This window comes from Nematolebias whitei, chromosome 8, assembly GCF_014905685.2.
Source record: "Nematolebias whitei isolate Nwh7 chromosome 8, NemWhi1, whole genome shotgun sequence".
In the NCBI taxonomy this organism is placed as follows: Eukaryota; Metazoa; Chordata; class Actinopteri; order Cyprinodontiformes; family Rivulidae; genus Nematolebias; species Nematolebias whitei.
Genome location: NC_056505.1, coordinates 20164661 through 20186101, shown reverse-complemented (window position 1 = coordinate 20186101; position 21441 = coordinate 20164661). Strand labels below are relative to the sequence as shown.

The following is a 21441-nucleotide window of genomic DNA, read 5'->3' as shown; positions in this document are numbered from 1 at the left end:
GTTATGTTAAATATGTTATATGTTATGTTAAATATGTTATATGTTATATATTTTATAAATGTTATGTTAAATATGTTATATGGTATGTTAAATATGTTATATGGTATGTTAAATATGTTATATGTTATGGTAAATATGCTGTTATATATGTTATGTTCTATGGTATGTTATAAGTTATATGTTATGTTATATATGTTATATGTTATGTTAAATATGTTATATGTTATACATGTTATGTGATATGGTATGTTGTTATGTTATATATGTTATATGTTATGTTAAATATGTTATGCTATATATGTTATGTTATATGGTATGTTATATATGTTACGTGTGTTGTGAATGGGTCTGTTGATTTGGCCTTGGATAGGAAACCCAGGCTTTACATTGTGACTGACAGATTTCTGCCTCCTGTTTGTCTTTTTTTTTTTTTTCTAGTTATATTGTCAGTTTGTGAATGAGCTCAGTTTTTAGAACTAATGATCTCAACTTTCAACTAGTCACACAGTAAGCAAGAACCATCTACTCACAAGGTTCTGATCCACCGTTGGAGGATAAATCAGTTTAGTAGTCGTTATACATTTTCTTTTTGGTCACACTTATAGATTTCAAACTCACTACATAATTTCTACTGTTTAGGTTTTAATCTTCTTTTGTTGGCTGTTTTCTGGGCGTATTCGGTTAGATGGACTGGCAGAGCTGCTCTGCAGAGCTTCGGGGACAGTGATAAGTTGCACTGCACAGTTTCTCATTTGCTTGTGAAGCACTGAACATGTCTCTTCAGTTTGTCTCCTTGAAATGTATTTCAGGGGAGCCATTTAGCTACAGGACCAGGACTACAATCCCCTGGGGTCCATCCTTACTCTTCATCTGGCATGTCCTCCAGTTTTTGACATATTTCTAATTTCTCTCCTTTCTCTTGTGCAATCTATCATAAGCAGCTGCTAAGCAGTCATTCCTTCACTCTTTGCTGTCTGGGATGAAAGAAGTACCATAAGCCATCTATGTTCAAAAGTCCAGTGGCTTTGTGGTTGTGTTCTCAGTAAGTGCAGTGGTGTTTTGTGCAAACATTTGGAACTTGCATTTTAAAAAACAGTTTAGGTGAATTGTTTATTCTGTATCAGTGAGTCACTGGAGGTCAGGAGGAAGAGCAACCATCTCTAAGTTTGAGAGACAGTGGTTCATTTTGTAGCTTCCTCGGTCTCTGTAACTAAATGTTCTTGTGTAAGATTCGGAATCAATAGGCTCTGTGCACATGCGTCCTGCGTCCCCACAAATTCAGTCATTTTTGTGAGTATGTATGTTACAAAGTTTTTCACATTTGTTGTGTTTTACCACTCCAGGGCTTTTAATGAGCTGGATATGCCAAACTGAGATCCACCGATGCTGTGTATGTCTGCTCACTACGCCACAGAGATATTGGATTTTGACCATTTGGCCGAATCAGCGTTTGAAATGGGTGTAAATGTTAACATACATCGCCATATTGTTTTTTTTTTTTTTTTTCTTGGATGTGTTCATATTTGGACTATTCTGGATATTTTGTTTTGTTTGTTTTGATTTGTAAAAAAAAAAAAAAAAAAAAAAAGAGAAACTTAAATTTGTATACTTTGCCTATTTTATGACTGTCTATTGTTGTCGTCGTTATTCACTGTTGTCATCATACTTTAAGAAATCAGGTCTCTCTTGTAAATGAGTCCCCGAGGTTCAATGGGATTAACCTGTATAAATAAAGGTTGAATGAATTAAAAAAAATATGCAGCAGTAGTAAACAATTACATTTCACCTTTAAAATGCAATCTAAAAGGAACTACAGGATATCTGTCACTCCTCTCAATTATCGGACTTCCAATAAGTTTAAATACAATTTTTAAAGTAGAGGGCAGTATATCTCTCCCTTGTGCCTGTCCGGTCTTTGTGCTCGTCTTTTTGCCACAGGGCGACGGGCTGTCAGCCGAAGGCCTTGCTCCACTGGTCTGACAGCCTGCCCTTTGGGACCTGCAGAGAGACAAGTCCTGACAAGGAGATAGCAGACGACTGCTCGCCCAATTACATCCTGCCCACCGCTGCCTATTCTCTTGATTCTTCTCGGTTTTTACCCACATGCTCAGAAATTTTGTGCTGAACATGAGTTTGTCAATTAGGAGGAAGTGGGCCCATCACAAAAACTTAACACATGTTAAGGCGCAAAATAGAGGAGTGGTTTAATATACTTGTCTCAAAAACCCATTTGTATAACTTAAGTCTCTGAAATGTTGATGTCAATTTTTTAAGTTTCCTGATGATTAAAATAATTCTCAGCAATTTAACAAAATAAGAGACGTTTATAACAACTAAATGCACAAACACATTAAAAAAAATTTACATGTTTGTTTTCTTGTAAGGCTTTCAGAATAAAACATGCACATGGCAAAAATTTCAATTCCATCGTGTTGGAAATTTGGATAAAAATGTGTTGTTTTTTTAAACAATCAGAACTTTTATTACCTTTTGGCAAATAACTTTATTTTGTTGGTTACACAATGTGGAAACATAGTTTCTCTTGTTGTCAGTTTAATTTAAAAATGTATCTGATCATCCAGACTTGATTAATTATCTCAAATTCTTGCAGTTGGATAATATAGTTGTTAATGTGGCTGGGCCTATAGCTGGGTACTATTACAACAAACTATCTTTGATTCTACAAATAATTAATTTTCTATGCTGATGATACATAGCTGTTGTCTTTCATTTGATGATCTGACAGTGTGAAATTGAAATGCCCAACTCTTTTACTGGCCCTAAAAACTAAATTCGTCACTGTTTGCTCACAGATCTCAGCCATGGTGGCCACATTAGCAGTATCATCATCAGTTACTTAAAAAGAAACCCATGAAAATTAATGTTTTTATCTCAAATGACTTGTGAAAACTGGGTCCATGATTTCTTGAGCAAATTAAGACTATTGCATGGATTTGTTTGTAAAACCCTCCAAAAAATCAATTTCAACTCTGCAGAATGCAGAGCTCTTCCCCCAAGAAATCCAAAATTGTTACTTCAGTACTGAACCCACTTCGCTGTGTCTCAGTTCGGAATAACCTTTTAAATTCTCGGAATAGTCCACAAAGCACTTAGTGGTTTGTCCCTCCTGTTTGGGTCTCTGAGGTCCTTGGATGCAAACCTTTTATCTGTTCTCACAATTGCATCCAAGTTAGGGGAAAGTGCTTTGGGTTTCTGTGGTTCTGCTGTCTGGAATATGTTCTCTACATTTCAAACACAAACTCAAAACGTTATGACAGGTTTATGATTCACAACTCTATGTATGTAAAGTTGTGTTGCATTCTCTAATTTATGTTGGTAATATACATAACTATGGCTTGTTAGATGGTCATGGGGCTCTTGTGTCATCAGTTCATATATCTTTGTACCCATTTGTTACTATAATTGCTTAGGGATATATTTGTGCATATACAGTATGTTAACTATGTATATATCAATGTGTTTGTTGTGTTTCTATTTTATGTTTTGTCTATATATGTATTAAAATGTGCTATATTAATAAAATTATAATTGCCAGTCAGAGAACATTGATTAATGAGAAAGTGACTTGCATTGATTCAGGCGTTTTCCAAGGTTTTGAGCTGTGGGGGTGGGGGGAAATAAACGTGCCCTTGAGACATGACTGGTGTGGTAATGGGTTTTTGTCCTTGCTTCTTGATGTTGATTTTGCTACCAGAGCCCATCTGTCTGGAAAAGAGCTGCAAATAAGGCATCATTGCACAAACGGGCATGGTTTACATGAGTTTTAGTGTAAAACACTATTTATTTTTTGTTCTCTATATGAGCCACTGTGTTGTTAAAAAAAATGGTTAACGATCTTAAATAGCCTCTATCCAGTATTGAGTCCTGTCTGCTGGTGCTTGGCACTTTGTCAATGCTCTATAGATCTGACTTGGGGAATTGAAGCACACTGCAGGAAGGATATTTCTGATATAATTTCTCTGTTTATTGAGTGGGCTCTCACTTCATTTCCTTTGAAAGTAAAGTGGTCTTGGAGGTGAAGTGCTACAAGTTAAAACTCTTGATATATTTCTATCTGTGTAGTCTTTTCTTACATTATGCAGAATGGATCCTGCAGTAATCTATGATAACTCAGTTCTGTTATAACCCAAAACAACAACAACAACTTAAAGATAAAAAAAAAAACACATTTGAGTGGCATCAGTAACTGGAAACCTGTGTACACAATTTTGTTCCATGTACCACATATGATGAGAATGACAAAGAACCTTGAATTGATCAGTTAGGCCCACAGTTGTAAAACTCTCAGATCTTAGCAGTGTATTTTAGCATACTCTTTAAATGTCTTTCCATCTTTTTATGGACTCTCTGGCACTTTTTTCTCCCTCACTGCGCCTCCAAAAGGATCCTAACCCAGACCCTACTATGTAATTTCACACCTCAACATGTTGATGCAATGCAGAGCACGAAGAGGAGAGTTTATTGTAAGTCAGTGAGTGGGGACTTTCTTTTGCTTTGGTTGCACAAGTCCCTTTCTTGAGCTTGTGTTAATTAAACTAGTTATAGTAAAAATGTTGCTTGTCACTGTTATTTGTGACTAAATATTTACAACATCTAGTAGAAGTCTTGGTTTTATCTTTTGGTTTTAACGAAGGTTTTCGTATGTTGTTCTGTGTGTTGCATTCTCCCACAAACATTAACTCCAACATCATGCTCTCATTTTCCCAAATATCTTATAAGTTGTACCAGTTACAGTCACAATGACCTGCTGTTGTACAGCGGTCACATTTTTGACAATTAACGTTTGCAAAACATTTATTCTTCTTCTGTTACTACTGATGAGGAACTTGTTGGTTCTACTGCATTAGTTGTCTGTGATGTAACTTTAGGAAGAAGTTGCTCTAATTAGCTTTATTTGACAAAACTGATCAAAACAGAAAAGATAAAGGTTTGTTCAGTGCAACATTTTCAAATGTGTTTCCCCGTTATGCAGAATTCACTTCAGAGCACTGCACAGGTTTTATTTATCATCTTTTGAAGTTGTTCTGCGTATACTTTGCTTCTTTTTAAAATGATGAAATGGCACAAAAATGTTAGAAGTCCTTGTTTACTAAAACAAATCTGATTATTTTAACAGATTGGCATATTGTTTTGCATATTGTTTTGAACTATTAAATGTTTAGCGTATTTCTTAGGTTAGTGTGTTTCTTAGTTTATATCTTAAATCCTTAGTACTGTTTCTTTTACATTTTATATTTTTGCTATTGTTGGATGTAACTGTACACGATTTCCTTCCACCTCATGTGATGCGAATGACAATAAAGAATCTTGGCTTGAACCTTGAAATGTTCTTAACTGCTCCATGTGTGAAGCTGAACTACCACAGTCAGGTTTTATCAATTAAAAGTTGATTTTAATCATCTTCTCTGGCTCAAGCAACTATTACCTACTTTTCTTATGTTTTCCTGCAGTGACTATTTATAAATTCTTTGCAATATGTTTTTGTCTGTAAAATGTGACTGCTGATGTCATTTTTTAAAAGTTAGGATGAGTTTGTTCCTGCAGGACCACTGCATCAAACTTTAAAGTGTTTTTAATTTGTTTCTTGTTTTCTCTATAGCCTGAACGTTTCTTTAGAAATCTATTCAACAAATCACTGCTCTTTTAGGGTTTGAAGCTCTCTGTGAGTTTGTGTCATATGTTACTTAATGAGCTTTGGTTGAAAATAAATGCCCAGGGGGTATATTGGCAGCATGATGGCTCAGTGGTTAGCACTGTTGCCTCGCAGCAAGAAGGTCCTGGGTTCAATCCCCAGTTGGACCTGGGGTCTTTCTGTGTGGAGTTTGCATGTTCTTCTCGTGCTTGCGTGGGTTTTCTCCGGGTACTCCGGTTTCCTCCCACAGACCAAAAACATGTTTACATAATTGCCAAGTCTTCATATGACTTAGTTCACTGTGGTGACCCCTGATGAAGGGAGCAGCTGAAAGAAGAAAAAATAAATATATGCATCATTTTTAAACAAAATTGTAGGTTTTTATTTATTTTTCACATATTTTAAATAACTTGTTGCACATATGTTTGTGGATGCTGAGATCTGCATAAATCAGTCCAGTTTGAATATGTGAATTTATTATTGTGCGCTGGTTGATTTTATGTAGTGTATGACATCCCTCGGGATAAAAGAGCTGTTAAAATTTGCGTCTCAAGTTTGATGGAGACCTGCTCTCATCAGCCTGCTCCTTGTGTTTACATTGTGTAAATCGGTTTGACAGGGGTGGCACATTCCTCTGCAAGGTCACAACCAGCTGCCGTGTTCTTTAATGAAAAGTGCTGCTGAATTGCTGCCTCTCACCATGGCTGTAACATGGTTCCTATCAGCTCCATATCAACCCATTTCAATATCCTGATGTATGCTCAATAATCCAGGTAGAAAAATCTAAAAAAAAGTTATTTCCTCTGGATGTTCAAAAAAAAAAAAAAAAAAAAGTAGAAACGTTTCGTCTTTCATCCAAAAGACTTCTTCAGTCTGAGGAGCTGTATTCAGCATATGATGTTCAATGAGCTGAATGATGTCTTTCTATTCTTCCTTCTTTTTATTGTTTTTCTCCCCTTTTTGTCCTTCCCACTCTGTGGTTTGCTTCCTCAGCTTTAGCAACAATGGTGGTATTAGCTGTGAATTCTCTACTGTGACTATTTGGTAGTTACAGCTTTTCAACATGCTGTAACGTGCCAAGAACTAGGATGTCTGTATATTAAAAAAAAAGTTATTTTATTTATCCCTCCCATACGGGCTTGGTTTGATTTATTAGAACAGAAACATGCAGCGCTTGTTGTATGTTTAGCAGCGTGGTAGATTTTTTAGTTGTGTATATACAAATGCATCTGGTTTCAAGATTTGACTGAAATTTTGCATGCTGTACAACCACAGTGACTATGGTTTGATGTGGAATTGGACCTTTGCTGCATGCGAAATACCTAGTTTCATACACGTTTGTCATGAGAACCGTCAACTTTTAAAAGTGGTTGTGTGCAGATTTAACAACGCTGTATTAAATTTCTAAAGTAAAACATTTCTGGATTAATAAATACATAATTTATCCCTAATAATTTACTACTTTCAGATGACTCGGGGGACGAGGATCCCACATCCCAATCGGACCGTAGCGAGATCCAAGGCACCCTGAAGATTCTTGTCAGCAAACTCGATGACCTCAGCACCTGTAATGACCTGATCGCCAAGCACGGAGCCGCCCTGCAGCGTTCTCTCAGTGAACTTGAAGGCCTGAAAGTCCCTCTGGAGGGAGGAGAAAAGATCAAGGCAGTCAACGAGCGAGCCACTCTTTTCCGCATCACTTCCAATGCTATGATCAATGTAAGTACTCTGGGTGTAACGAGCTGAACACTGCTGCAGCAGGGAGAAGGTCGGTGATCTGTGTCCTGCATGCTTGGGCAATGATAACTTTGACAGGAGCTCCAGTTATGTGTAATGTCCTGGTTAGTTAATGATAAGAAACAGCCTCAGAGAGCCACCAATTGAAAACTGCATGTCTACAGGCACGTTAACACGTAACCAGATCATGTTTACCTATTGAAAATGTAACCCTTGCCTCTCGTATAACAAGATGTCTGTGACTTTTGTCTGGTTAAATTTATAGTTGCTGCCTGTTTAACTCATTTATAAGTCCTCTTCCATTTTCATCGTCTAAGGGCTTTCTATGTCTCTTAATGGTGGATGAGAGTTCAGGAAGGGTTGAGGCCCCAAGGGAGAAATACTAGATATGATATTGGGTGGGGTGACAGGAATAGCCCCTGCTCCCCACTCTTCTCAAGCCCATGAAGGGGGGGTAGAAGGTTGAAGAGAAATGTTAGAACTTTCTGTACCACAGTTAAACATACCTGCTCTGACTTAAGTCAGCCATTCATGTAACGATTGTTGATTCTTGTTCTTCCTGCTTCTGTCAGCTGTTTTTATCCGAGGTCAGTAATGCTTATTTTGGCTGTTATTCACGTCTAATTGATGCTTTTTAATCTGCAGTTTATGAACTCTGAATTGTTGTAACATTGACGTCATATTTGCTTGCACTAATATTTAATGGTTAGTAACAATATTTGTAAATCAAAGTAACGTTTATATTTGCATGCAAATTGATATTAAGTAGATAGCTATTCAATAACCGTAGACCACTGGAACTAAATGTAATTTTATTTTTGCATTAAAGCTTATTTTTACTTTATTTTCCCCCTCAGCTACACCTGCTGACACAGTGTTCACAAAGGGCTAAATGGACAAATCAATCCCAATTTTAACACGGATAAGTTTACACCGACTGGTTGCTTCGCTCCCAGAAACGTTCTGATTAGTGGAGCAGAAAATAACTCGCTGAGGGAACTTGATTCAGGACCAACTTAACCTCTGCAGCACTGGTTTCAGGGATGTAAGCAGTTATGTTATTGCTCTAAACATGCATCTTTAAAAATTAGAATAACGTGAATTTTTTTTATTTTTGTCAATCATTTCAGAAAGTGAAACTCATACTGTATTAGTCATTACACAGAGTGAAATATTTCAAGCCTTTATGTCTTGTAATTTTAGTGATTATAACTTACAAATAATGAAAAACTAAAATTCATTGTCTCAGAAAATTAGAATATTGTGAAGAGGTTTAATATTTAAACTCCTGGTGTCACACCCTAATCAGCTGATTAACTCCTAGACATGAGCTACAAATGACTCATTCCTCAAGTTGAGCCGCTCCTGAACCAGAGACGACATCAGAAGCATCTTACCTGCTGAGGAGACAAAGAACTGGACTGTTGCTCAGTGGTCCAATGTCTTCTGCTGGTGTTGGTCCACTGTTTTCTGAAGTCCACAGTCAACGCAGCATCTACCAGGACATTTTAGAGAAGCAGCTTCCTTCTGCTGATGAGCTTTATGGAGATGTTGATTTTAATTTCCCAGCAGGACTTGGCTCCTGCCCACACTTACAAAGGTACCAGAAGCTGGCTGTGGAATATTCTCATTTTCTGAAACTCTGAGTTTTGTTTTTTCATTATTTGTAAGACATAACCATCAGAATTAAAATAAATAAATGCTTGAAATATTTCACTCTGTTTAATGAATCTGTATAATATGAGTTTCACTTCATGAAATAGATGATTGACAAAAAAGTTGAACTTCTTCACGGTATTCTAATTTTTTGAGATGCACCTGCAGGTTCAGCAATTTTACTGATATAACAATAAATTTTAGGCTTAATGTCTTACGTATTGTGCATCATGGATTTACATTTTTTTAATGTTCCGAATAAAAATAAATTTTCTTTTGTATGTTAAAGTTAACAGAACTGTATAAATAAAACATTTACAAAAAAAAATTGCATAAAAGTTAGTCCTAAGTCTTGAATTTTAACCTTAAAACAAATATTGTTTTAAATCAAAGCGACATAAAGATAACGCAGCTAAAAGTATTTGACTATTTTTACATTCAAGATCTTTACAATACTTATTCAGATAAAATTTTATTATTTTACCCATTTGTCATTCAGATGGGTATGGAGAAAAAAGTACAATAGTTAGTTTTTAAGTTTAAATGGGAAGTAAATAGAATACATTTATTCAGTCAGATATAAGATCCTTTTGAATTGTGTATAGAGATGATTTAACACATGTAACGTGTGATTTTGACCACAGCTTGGAGAGTTTTACTTTAGTTCATTCACCATTAACCTACCTCAAGTGTGGCTTTGACTCCAGTGACAAACTCTCCAGTTAACACATTTAGGAGCTCACCATTTTAGATAGCATTCAATTTACAGATACTTTAATTTAAAACCAAAGTCATAGACACACTACAGAAAATAAATGGTTTCAAATACAGGTTCACTTTGTCATGCGAGGACTTTTAATTGACCCCTGATTACTAATTATGTTGAGCTCTTACACACTCCTTATTCACGTTGTTAATCTATTCATATTTTTTCCTCCAACACCAGAAGTCACATGCAGTCTGAGCTTCTACTGAAGAGTCAGCATTAAAAAAGTGGAACTGTCACACTTTTTAGGTTTGGGTTTGAGTTTCATATCATGCTTTTTAGTCTGAGGAAGTGAACTTAAACGTCACATGGGTTTGTTGCATTTAAACAGAAGCTCAGGCGTTGATCTTTAAACTGCTGGTGCAAGAATAAAGAAGGTAAGAGACTGGCATTGTTCTGCCTGGAGAGCTATAAAATTTATCTTAATCTTATCGGTCTTATTAAATTGTAATCGTCAAGTATTTAGTGACTCTTTCAGGGATGTAAGATTGATGATGTGATGCTTCAGCTGCCTCCTGTTATATTAATGTGCAGTCATTACACACTCATCATTCTGAAATATTCTACAGTTTAAATTAAATGTCTTAATATGTAATTAGCAATAAAATATTAATCTCTCAGCTAAATCATTTAATAATCTGGAATAATAGATTACACCAAGTGTTTTTCCTTGTCTTTTAGTGTTCACATTATATTTTAAAAATGGAAAGTATCTGGATGGTTTGTTAGATTTAGCTCACTGCTGAAAAAATTCATGGAAAAAATGACTTTGGGGGGATTTGAGAATCAAAATACTGCAACAAAATCCTCTTGGCAAGCATAAAATCTGCATCAGTAAAGTGCATTTACTGAATGAAAGGTTGCCAGGTAAAAATTAACATGCTTTTTTCAACTCGAAAAAATTATCCAAGTTGTTAAAAATGTTCCTAATACTGAACTTTGTGACATTAGGGGTACAGCAGATATTTCATACGGTATTTTTCAGACGATAAGGCACATTAAGTGAAACAAAACAGTCAGATAAGTCAGACTTTATTCAACTTATTTACAGTAACTCTCGACGTTGTTCAGTTGTACCACTAAAAATGGGTTCAACGTTGGTAAGCACAACCAGAATAATAATAAAAATATTTACAAACATGCAATGGAGCAGTGAAATAACAGTTAGTAGTAGCAGCCACATCCAAGATCTAATGTGTGTGTGAGAAAATGCGATAAAGGGCAGCATTTTTTAATTATTTTTCAAAACCTGCTGCTTGCTTGTTTTGCTCATCCTGGGAGGCGTTTTCACCGGAGCACAGAGATGAGATGAGCACAGCGAGCGCTGCATCTCTCCAGATTCATGCATTCAGGCCCAGCTTTCACTGAAGTGACTCAACCTAACAGTTACCAGTCCCTGTGGTTCTGGGAACACGGGACACTTTTGCTTCAGTTGACCTTGAACCTAATGCGATCACATGTTCACACAGTCTGGTAGGGAAAAATTTAATTGGTTTTCAGTTCAACAGTTTTAAATTATTTTTTCAGAACCACTTCAGTGACAGTCACATGACATTGCTAGTAATGTGAAGGTAGCCAGGCGATGCTATTTAAGTTCAATGCCCCTTGAGCTCACTAAAAGATCATGATGCAGAGCCAACAACTGCTGACATGTAATAAATGTGTGATCTAAAGTAACCCTTGTGCCCTGCTGTAAAATTAGAACGGCAATGATGCCCCCTCATGGCTCAAATGGTCAAGAGAGGAAATGGCTGCTCAGATTAATTTTTTTATTTTTGACCTTTATTCATGAGGGCACAGTGGGATTTTATTCTCAGCTCATCAGCCATCAAGGTTTGCTCAGAGGTTTGTTCCGCACAGCAGGGACACCCAGTCAAAGCTCTGCAGACATCTAATTAACATACTGATGATTGCTCCAGGTTAGATTAGGCATTTATTTTGTGTTTAGCTATGCAGCATTTTTCTGTTTTAATGTCTTTTGTCTGGATGGCCATTCTTACAACCATTAAATCTCTTCTTGCTAAAATTTACTGAAAAGTAACAGACAGTCTGTGCTGACTGTGTGATCATGTGCTTGTGTTCTTTAGGCGTGTCGAGACTTTCTGGACCTAGCTGAGACTCACAGCAGGAGGTGGCAGCGGGCGCTGCAGTATGAGCGAGAGCAGCGTACCCACCTGGAGGAGACCATAGAGCAGCTCGCCAAACAGCATAACAGCCTTGAGCGTGCGTGGAGAGAAGCCCCCACGCACGTTTCCAGCACGCCCAGTGCCCCAACCAACAACCAGGGTGAGAACGAATATTGCTGATCCTTGTCTTACAGCGGACATAGTTTTATAGGTGAAAAGTCATGTGGAGCCTTGGACTTGATATTATAGAAAGTCCTCGTGTGGAGAAAATAAACTTTGGGTTGTGTCAGGTGGTTTAGATTGGATTATAGCCCAGTTTGGTTATTATATTAACAAAGAACTGCTTTTGTAGCTCTTGAAAATCTCAAACTAAGTTACTTCTGTAAGTACTCTGTGATTCTGATTATCATATTACATTGCCATTTCTCTTTTTTTAAGCCTTATTAGTTTAATTGGCCCAACAGTATATGGGTTTGTGTTCAAAAAGGTTAAATACAAAGATGGCTGTGCCTGCCTAAGGCTCAGCTCATGCTTTCTCATCTTGAGGTGCCTAACTTTACAAATCTCAAAAAATGTTTTAACCCTTTTCTCAGGTTTTAAGATGAGCAGATCTTCTGTCTCTTTCTTCAACTCTGACAGTGCTGTGTTGAAGTGCTGCTTCTTCTGGTCTCTCAGCATGACTCAAGTTGAAATAAATGAGTACAAATAAAACCTTATTTTCTGATTCACTGCAGGTTTTATTTCCACAAAAAGACAAAATAAATAGCACTTGCACACCTCTGCAGACCTTAAAATCTATTTCCTATGCAAGTGGACATGCGCACAAAAATATATAAAATACAGGCGGACAGCTGAGTGTGAGGAGAATTAATTTTGAAGATTATCCAGACTTTATTGTACTTGGGATTAAATTTTGCCTGTTTTAGAAATATTTAAAGTCACATTTAGCCGTTTTGTTGGCATAATTTTTTTCTTTCCCATTGGCATAATTTTTTTAATCTTTAGTGAGAATGACAAGCCACATTGACTTTATTATGAGAAGCATGCACAGAGAAATTGCATCAGGCACCAGGAACATTGGTTTGTTCTCTTATTATTCACTAATTAATTGCCATGGGTATGTGATTATATGCTCTTCTCCACTGAACTCTAGAGAATATCTCTACAGACTCGCACATTCTTCTGTTTCAACTGCAGGGAATAAAAGGGTGAATAAAGAAGAAGCAAGTGATGAAGATGAGGATACTGAGTTCTTCGATGCCATGGAGGACTCCCCTGCATTTATCACAGTGACTGCCAGTGAAAGCACACAGCACAGGTCAGCCTGCATGCAGTCCATGTGACCTTTTTATCATTTGTTTAAAAAATCTCAAATGCAGTACTGGTATAAGTGAGGGGGGGGGGGGGAGGGATCTGTTATTAACGGTTTCTCTTTCTTTGTCAAAATGATGAAATTCAAACCTAATTTGAATAGTTACTCTTTGATTTTGTTGCATATTCACTGCACGTGACACAAATTAAAACCATATTTATAATAATAGAACACTATCATGGCTGCAGAATGAAATTACAACGTAAAGCCTGCCAAATATAAATAAATCTTTGATATTTACAGAGCATTTATCATATTGTTGAGACCCTCACTGAGCAATATTAGTAAATTAAACTGTAATGATTGTTTCATGAAGAGACTGAGAACTGGCTGGGTAACGTACACCACCAGATTTCTTGATGAAGCATTTCATTGTAACCAGCTGATTAGTAATTAACATCACCTTCAGTGAAGTAGTGGTAATGTTGTCAAATTTCTACATGCCACCAAGACAAAATCCAGCTGTTAGGCAGCCACCAGCTGCAGTACCTAGTGATTTCCTTCTTCCTTTTAAGCGTTCAAAAGAGAAACAACATGGACCAGGGCTTTACAGTTCATTTTCTGCTTGATGGGAAGAAAACAACAAATTTTCATTTAATTTTAGGCGATCTCAAAGCAATTTGAGTGGAGCAAGCGGCCAGGCCAACGACTGGAACCAGAACGACACTGTAAGTGTTTGTCTTCCTATAACGAATGTGACTAATGCAGCTGACATTAAATGCTGCTGACTCTTGTAAACCAGTTCCATTTGTGTGTCTCCCAAAGCTCACACTTCATTGATTTACTTACATAACATTTGCATTTGCTCTTCTTACACACACTTTCATTTTTTCCTGCCCTCTTTTTGTCATGCTTCTGGAGTTGTACAGTTGCATCATCCTGTTCTTAATGACGAGACAGAAATCGGTTATTTTCTTGTATTCAGCCCTTTTTTTGGGGCCGAGATGGTGTAGAGGCAGGGCAGCCGGCTTGGGACCCAAAAGTCCCAGGTTCGATCCCCAGTCACTGCACATCACGTGGTGTCTTTGGGCAGCACACCTCATCCCCAAAATGCCTCCCGGGCGCTTTCAATAGCTGCCCACTGCACCACCTGGTGGTGGATGGGTTAAATGCAGAGACTAATTTCGCCATTGTATGGAAACATACAGTGCTGACATTGTGATGACATTATTATTATTATTATTTTGTTTCAGTTGCATCGTTTGTCCTGTCTTCTGTGTCTGTCAGTATTCTGATAAGACATTTATAAAACTGAACGGTAGTTCCTCATACTTGTCCACCTACTCCTTTTGCCTTACCAAATCCCAGATGTCTCCTGGCTGTAACGATGTGTCTGGAAAGGAGCTGCAACCTCGCAGACAAAGGCGGACTCATATCCCAGATAAGCCCAATTACTCCCTCAATTTATGGAGCATCATGAAGAACTGTATCGGCAAGGAGCTCTCTAAAATCCCCATGCCTGTAAGTCTGCGAGTCCTGTTCCATTTACAGTGTTTGCTGACAAGCTAACGTAAATCTGTGTAGATTGCATTATATGAATTTCAATTCTTGATCTTCCTTTCAGGTAAATTTCAATGAGCCATTGTCGATGCTGCAACGTCTTTCAGAGGACCTGGAGTATCATGAGCTCCTAGATAAGGCGGCACGCTGCGACTCGTCTCTGGAACAGATGTGCCTGGTTGCCGCCTTCTCCGTCTCCTCCTACTCCACCACGGTCCACCGGACAGCCAAGCCCTTCAACCCCCTGCTGGGCGAGACTTACGAGCTTGATCGCCTGGAGGAATTTGGCTACCGCTCACTGTGTGAGCAGGTAATAGTATATCCACACTTTTTCTAGTATCTTGTGAATTTGTTTTCAATACTGTCTATCTCTGCCCAGGTAAGCCATCACCCCCCTGCAGCTGCACACCATGTGATTTCCCAAAGAGGCTGGACCTTGTGGCAGGAAATCACCATTGCTAGCAAGTTCCGTGGCAAATACCTCTCCATTATGCCTCTCGGTAGGACATTTTACATTCAGCCTGGCAGCTGGCTAACTGAAGCTCTTACTAGAAGGTTATATATACTCGGAAAAGTAAATGCTACAGGTGTTTCAATGATTTATTTAAAATAATTTTCTGGAAATATCTGATCTTTTTTTCTTCTGGAACAGAATTAAATATATAGTCTAATATAATTTTGTTAAGTTATTGAAGTGTCATGCTCACCAGTTTAAAGATGTTGAGAATTCCCAAATTTCCTCATTTTCAAGCGATTATTGTGATTGATTGCAACTGATGACTTCCCTTTGTTAACATGGAAAACGTAATAGTTTGGCATTTTTTTAACTGAATTAACTCACGCTCAGAATAATGTCCAAAGTGTAAGTGATGATCATTCAATGCAGACAAGGCTGGAGCATCACCAAAGTGTTCTTTACAGTATTATCTGTACATGGAACCTGCACTGTACCGAGTCAGGTTGTCATGAGAATCATTTTTGCTGATTAATTCTTGCATTAAAATCATTTGCAGTTCCTGATCCATGAAAAAAATTTAATAGTTTTGTTCTGGTTGTGACTACGGTGTGAGTCAATACAACCACAGCTGTATCCGTAAGGCATGAAACTGCACCGCTGCAGTTTTAAAGAGAATTAGAAGAGGTGGTTCAATAGTTGTATCTTTTTAAAGCTGCTAGCTGCTACAGAGAGTGTAGCTCAGATTGTGTCTGTAGACTGAATAGCATGGCTTTCATGACTTTTGGAGTCTTGTCCTGTGTTTTGTGTTTTACCGTATGATTGTTGCACAATTGTTAATGGGTGTATGCTGTTGTGGTGATTGTTAAATTATTTTAACATTTAGTTGTTTTTTTTATCTTTTGGCTTCACCATTGTGCAAGGGTTGCCACAGTGAGAAGATTTTCATGAAAAAAAATTGCATTTTTTAAACGTTTGTTTGCCATTTTTGATGCAACCTGGGCTCAAACCTGCGGCCTCAGAATGAGACGACCACACTGACCACTGATCTTCTGCAGCTCTCTATTGGAACATTTTAGTGAAGTCACTATAATCCTCAAGTATTTTGTGTTCACAGCACCTCTGGTATAGAAGCACTGCAAGTTCAAACAGCTGAACATATCCAAGAGCTAAAGTCTAAACGATAGTCAAAATCCTGTCAAAGCTTTCACCATCAGAACAAGCTGAAATGTTTCTCCACAAATAATCAGCACTCATTATTTTTCTGCATTATAAAATATTTGTCTAAATATTATCTGCTACAAAGGATCTAAAACTGACTGCACATTTTGAGGCTACACTAAAACTATTGCTAATTCAGCATATTCATTGAATTAAGTAATTCTGGTCCTTTTTGAGACAAACACACCAACATTTTAAAATACATTTATAGTACACAGTTTGGTGCCATGTGCCTCATAAAGTAATATCTAATATTGCAAGTTGAGAGAGTATTTCTGTGTTTGTAATCATTTTATGCTTTTGTCAATTAGGTGAAAATAATGGTTAATTTTCACTTTGCATTTTGAACGAAGAGCAGTGATTTGAATGGCAATTGGAGATTTGATAGATCTAGGATCAGATGATACAGTGATATTTACATGACTTCTCTTGTATTATACGGCTGTTGCTTTATGTTATTAGACGCACTAAGAAAGGAATAAAAGTGTAAATAATCTTATATTATGAAATAGATCTAAATCTTTCATGGTCAGATCTCATTTTGAGTAAAAAGACTTGGATTCAGTGAAAGCATGGCTGTGTAAGATGCATGGGTTGTAAGGTTTTGCATCACTTCTCTACATCACTGTGTTGTTAGTAGGATTGGCAGCCAACAGTTAAATTTCCTCTCATAGTGTTGTGTTCCTGTGTCCCCAGGCGCCATTCACCTGCAGTTCCACTCCAGTGGGAACCACTACGTGTGGAGAAAAGTCACCTCCACGGTGCACAACATCATTGTAGGCAAACTCTGGATTGACCAGGTGTGTTTATGAGCTCATCTCAGTGATCACCGTCCATCCATAGCTCCTAACCTTCTGCCCCTGACCTTCCATAGACCTTTCTCAAAGACATCCTATTTTCAGTGATGTCAAACGATAAGGTTCAGACCAGCAGGGTAAAGCCCTGTAAATAAGGGATTCAGACAAAAGCCCATGTCTCTGGTGCTCCTCAATCTCTGGGGATTTGTCTTAAGCTTTGATCCTTAACATTTTAAAATGACAACCTTCTCTTTTCTATGCAATGGTCCAGATACACGGGGGGAGGAAGTGAGTGGGACAGACATCACATGTTTCACTGTTTCCTTTTCTAAAAGGGATTTTTTTTCTTCTGTTTTTCTTTATTGTTGTAATTTTTTACTTTTTTTTTTTACTTCTGCCTTTCAGTTTCTTTGAGTTTTTAAGTGAACTTGGATTAGCATGAAGAGACATGTAGATCAGCTTTGAGTTATTTAAAATCCCCAAAATATCACGTATTTCTTGTAAACGTTAAGGTTCTGCTGCCCCCTGCTGCTGAACCAGGTCTGCTTAAAAACACAGAATTAAATTACAAATTACCATCAGACACTTAAATAATTAAATAAATAAATAGAACAAGACAGAGTAATTAAAATGGCTTTGGCAGCAAGTCCATGCATTCATTCTTCTTTTCTTGGTCCAGATTGTTTGTGATCCTCGTATCTCCCTCTCTCTAGCTCCAACTTTGGTTAAAATGTGTCCTGAAAGGTGCTGCATCTTCTTCCAATTGATTCACACTGATGTAAACTTCCAAACCACAACTTGGAGGTCTTCGCTTTAATAAATACAAGACCACATCATCTAAAAAGTGGAACAATTTTATGATTCTGAGCTAAGTAAACATTACACCAGCAAGTGATGTGCTGCCAGAAAACATTACAAACCAAATCTGTAAAAAAATAATAAAAAATAAAAATAAAAAAGGGGGCAGACTTGGATGAACTTGACATCCTTTTGGATGAATAATTTATTCCTGGCGGAGTGAATCAGCAGCATGCTGTCATAAGTCATGGAGATTTGGCCTATAGCAGAGACCTACAATAGTTAACCCAATTCCCAAAACCCTGAAGGACTCTTGTGTGTCCTAATCCAAAATGCACATGCACATGCAGTTTGTCTGGACAAGACCACAGGAGACACTCACTCCTGTGGTTATGTAATGAACTGACCCGGTGTTCACAACAAAACAGCAATAGTCCTCCTGGTTCAGAAGTACAACTATCAGTTGTTCCCTCTAAATCACCTTGATCTAGACTTCACAGAGAGGTTAAGGTTGTGATCATGTTGTGGATGCAACTCCTGATCACCCAAGGGAGCATCTGGTCGAGAATATATAATTAGAAACAAGCACAGCAGCAGAAACACTTTAACTGGTTGTCATGTTTGACAGAAGCTGCAAGGATTTGACACTTTGCAGGGAGAGGCCCAGTGCAGAAATGTTTCCCATTACATTCTGTCTATTTTCAACTTCATGCACGTGTTTCAGCATCACATACAAATGTACTTGAACTCGTCATTGTTCAGCAGAAGTTCTAGTTGATCAAAGTATCCACATGATCTCTTGTTACAACTGTTTAAAACACAAATGTGAACAGTATGAGCCACATCTTACTTTACAGCAACAAAAGGATGGCTGATAATCCGGGTTTTAATTAGTTGTAATAATACTGCACACTTAAAGTAAAATGAGACCGTTTCTTACGTCTTCTAGCTGATGACATCATAGTAAAATGTGCTGTTTGAAGAAGTTGTAATTCTGTCTTTCTCCTTCTCTGTATGTGTTTGTGCAGTCTGGGGACATAGAGATTGTGAATCACAAGACGAAGGAGACCTGCCAGCTCAAGTTCTCACCGTACAGTTATTTCTCCAGAGATGTTCCACGAAAGGTAAAGGCTTCCTCCCCCCCTGCACTTCATCATACTTTGTGTGAACTGCCTCCTGCTGGACTGTACCAACAAATGAAGAAATGGCATGAATGTTTATAATAAGTGAAATTTTAACATTTGTGTACATTTAAATCTAAATGTTTGATTTGAAAAGTTAAAATCTTATTTCCTAATCTTCATTTATGCACTAGACAGGATGTGAAAAAGCTACAGTGAAACGTCGTTTTGAACCGTCACTCCATCTCTAATTGATTTTCCCCTGCAGGTGACAGGTGTGGTGGCAGACAGTGGGGGCCAGGCTCATTACATCCTCTCTGGTACATGGGATGACAAAATAGAAAGCGCCAAGATCATTCAGAGCAGCCGAGGGGGCAGCGGATCAGAAGGAAAGCAGAAGACCGTCTATCAGACGTTGTCCCCCAAGCTCCTATGGAAGAAATACCCTTTACCGTAAGTTTATATTGTGATCGATTTTAAAAACTGCAATATACGAGTCACAGCTGATGTGTAGAGTTTGATCAATACTATTGATTTCAGGATGCAACAACGCAACTCTACTCATTTCCTTTGTACTTTAGGGAGAACGCGGAGAACATGTACTACTTCTCAGCTTTGGCTCTGACTTTGAATGAGCTGGAAGACGACGTGGCGCTGACGGACAGCCGACTGCGACCTGACCAGAGGCTGATGGAGGATGGCAGATGGGACGAAGCTAACTCCGAAAAACAGAGGCTGGAAGAGAAACAAAGAGCAGTGAGAAGGAAGAGGGAAGCAGAGGCCACGGACGCTCTGGATGAAGGTATGAAGTTATGAATTTGTTCACAGGGTTATATGATTTAATTGTTGAAAGCCTGAACATGTTTGATGAGCCGTCTGGATGTAAAACCAGACTGAACAGAACCCTCAGTGGGATTCTGACGTCCTGGTAGCATCCTGTGTTTGTGTTGTATGCAGACCAGTTTGTATTTTGATGTACCCATGACTTGTCTTTCTTTTCCTCCTCCTGTTGATGGTCAGAGTGTGATTATGACTCTGGTGAGTGAGGGTTTGTTGTGCATCACACACACACATACCATTCTTGTGTGTTCTCTGCCTCTTTATAGAAAGTGCATGATGCCCCTCTCATGTCATCTTTAAATAAAATCTCCAGACTTATATTCTTGCATATGTAACATTTTCATTCAGGCCAGGCCTCAGATAGGTTTCACATACAGTACGTACGCTCACTGGCAAGTCATAGTTTTTCTCTTTATTCAAGGATGTCAATTTGTTTCTCTAGTTGAGCACTTTTCAGTTTCACCTCTCTAAAAGTTATAAAAACTTTGTTCATCCAGCTCCAATGTTTATTTGAGGAGAAACACTCATTGAGCCGCTGCACCAAGCGTGAGTTATTGCACCATTACAGTGCTCAACCATCAAAAAACAAGTTCCATCTTTGTTTTGATTTGTTTACTGGTTTGTATGAAACAAATGAATCACTTCAGGGAATCCTGATAACTGGTCATTATTTTCGTTGCTCTTCTGTTTTTCCGTTTAACCTGTTGCTGCTTGGTTTGCATTTGGAGTGTTCCCAAATGCAGCACACAGAAACAGACTGCTTCTCATTTATACTTTTATCAAATCATTATTTTCATCCTGAGTGACCTGCAAGTGTAAGAGTAATCACATTTAAAAAAAAATCTGCTTCTCTCATAGGTCGAGAATATGAAGGCTACCAGCCACTGTGGTTCCATCAGAGGAGAGACTCGGTCACTGGAGAGACAAACTTTGTCTACAAGGGAGGTTACTGGGAGGCAAAGGAGAGACAGGACTGGCGCATGTGTCCCGACATCTACTAACCCAGGAACTCATCTCAGATCACACCAACCTCATCGGACAGGGAGCTGCTCGCTCTCTGGTCTGCAGGCAGTGGAACATAGCTGGTTTATGAGCACCACGTGGACCTCTGAGAGCACGAGAATGTGTGCGTCACACAATCTCCGATTACACAATACCTCCAAATGTTTGTTTTTTTTACTTTGGAGAAAATAAAAGGCAGGACATTCCTTTAGCAGTCTTTAAATAAAGGCACCTGCACAGTCCTGCTGCTCTGGTGCAAGTTATACCCACAATGCACTGTCCTGAGTTTACTCGTTTACAGAGTTTTCTAATGAAACTCTTCTGAAAACAGCGTTTGATTGGACTCAGACACAACAGTGTTGAATGCACCTGGAACTGTATTCATAGCTGCAAAACAG

The 21441-nt window shown here is 38.1% G+C and overlaps 1 protein-coding gene across 1 annotated transcript in view; it reads left to right on the top strand.

Moving 5' to 3' along the window:
• Nucleotides 1-21156, top strand: part of osbp2b (oxysterol binding protein 2b) — a 48097-nt gene extending 26941 nt beyond the window's left edge. The window contains exons 3-14 of the mRNA XM_037681038.1: nucleotides 7122-7372; nucleotides 11900-12098; nucleotides 13136-13256; nucleotides 13915-13978; nucleotides 14619-14771; nucleotides 14875-15120; nucleotides 15190-15310; nucleotides 17182-17285; nucleotides 19109-19204; nucleotides 19470-19654; nucleotides 19783-20003; nucleotides 20900-21156. Of these exons, the coding sequence (XP_037536966.1) occupies nucleotides 7122-7372; nucleotides 11900-12098; nucleotides 13136-13256; nucleotides 13915-13978; nucleotides 14619-14771; nucleotides 14875-15120; nucleotides 15190-15310; nucleotides 17182-17285; nucleotides 19109-19204; nucleotides 19470-19654; nucleotides 19783-20003; nucleotides 20900-21042 (1904 nt within the window). The 3' untranslated portion in view covers nucleotides 21043-21156. The remainder of the gene's footprint in view (nucleotides 1-7121; nucleotides 7373-11899; nucleotides 12099-13135; nucleotides 13257-13914; nucleotides 13979-14618; nucleotides 14772-14874; nucleotides 15121-15189; nucleotides 15311-17181; nucleotides 17286-19108; nucleotides 19205-19469; nucleotides 19655-19782; nucleotides 20004-20899) is intronic.
• The last annotated feature ends 285 nt before the right edge of the window (nucleotides 21157-21441 follow it).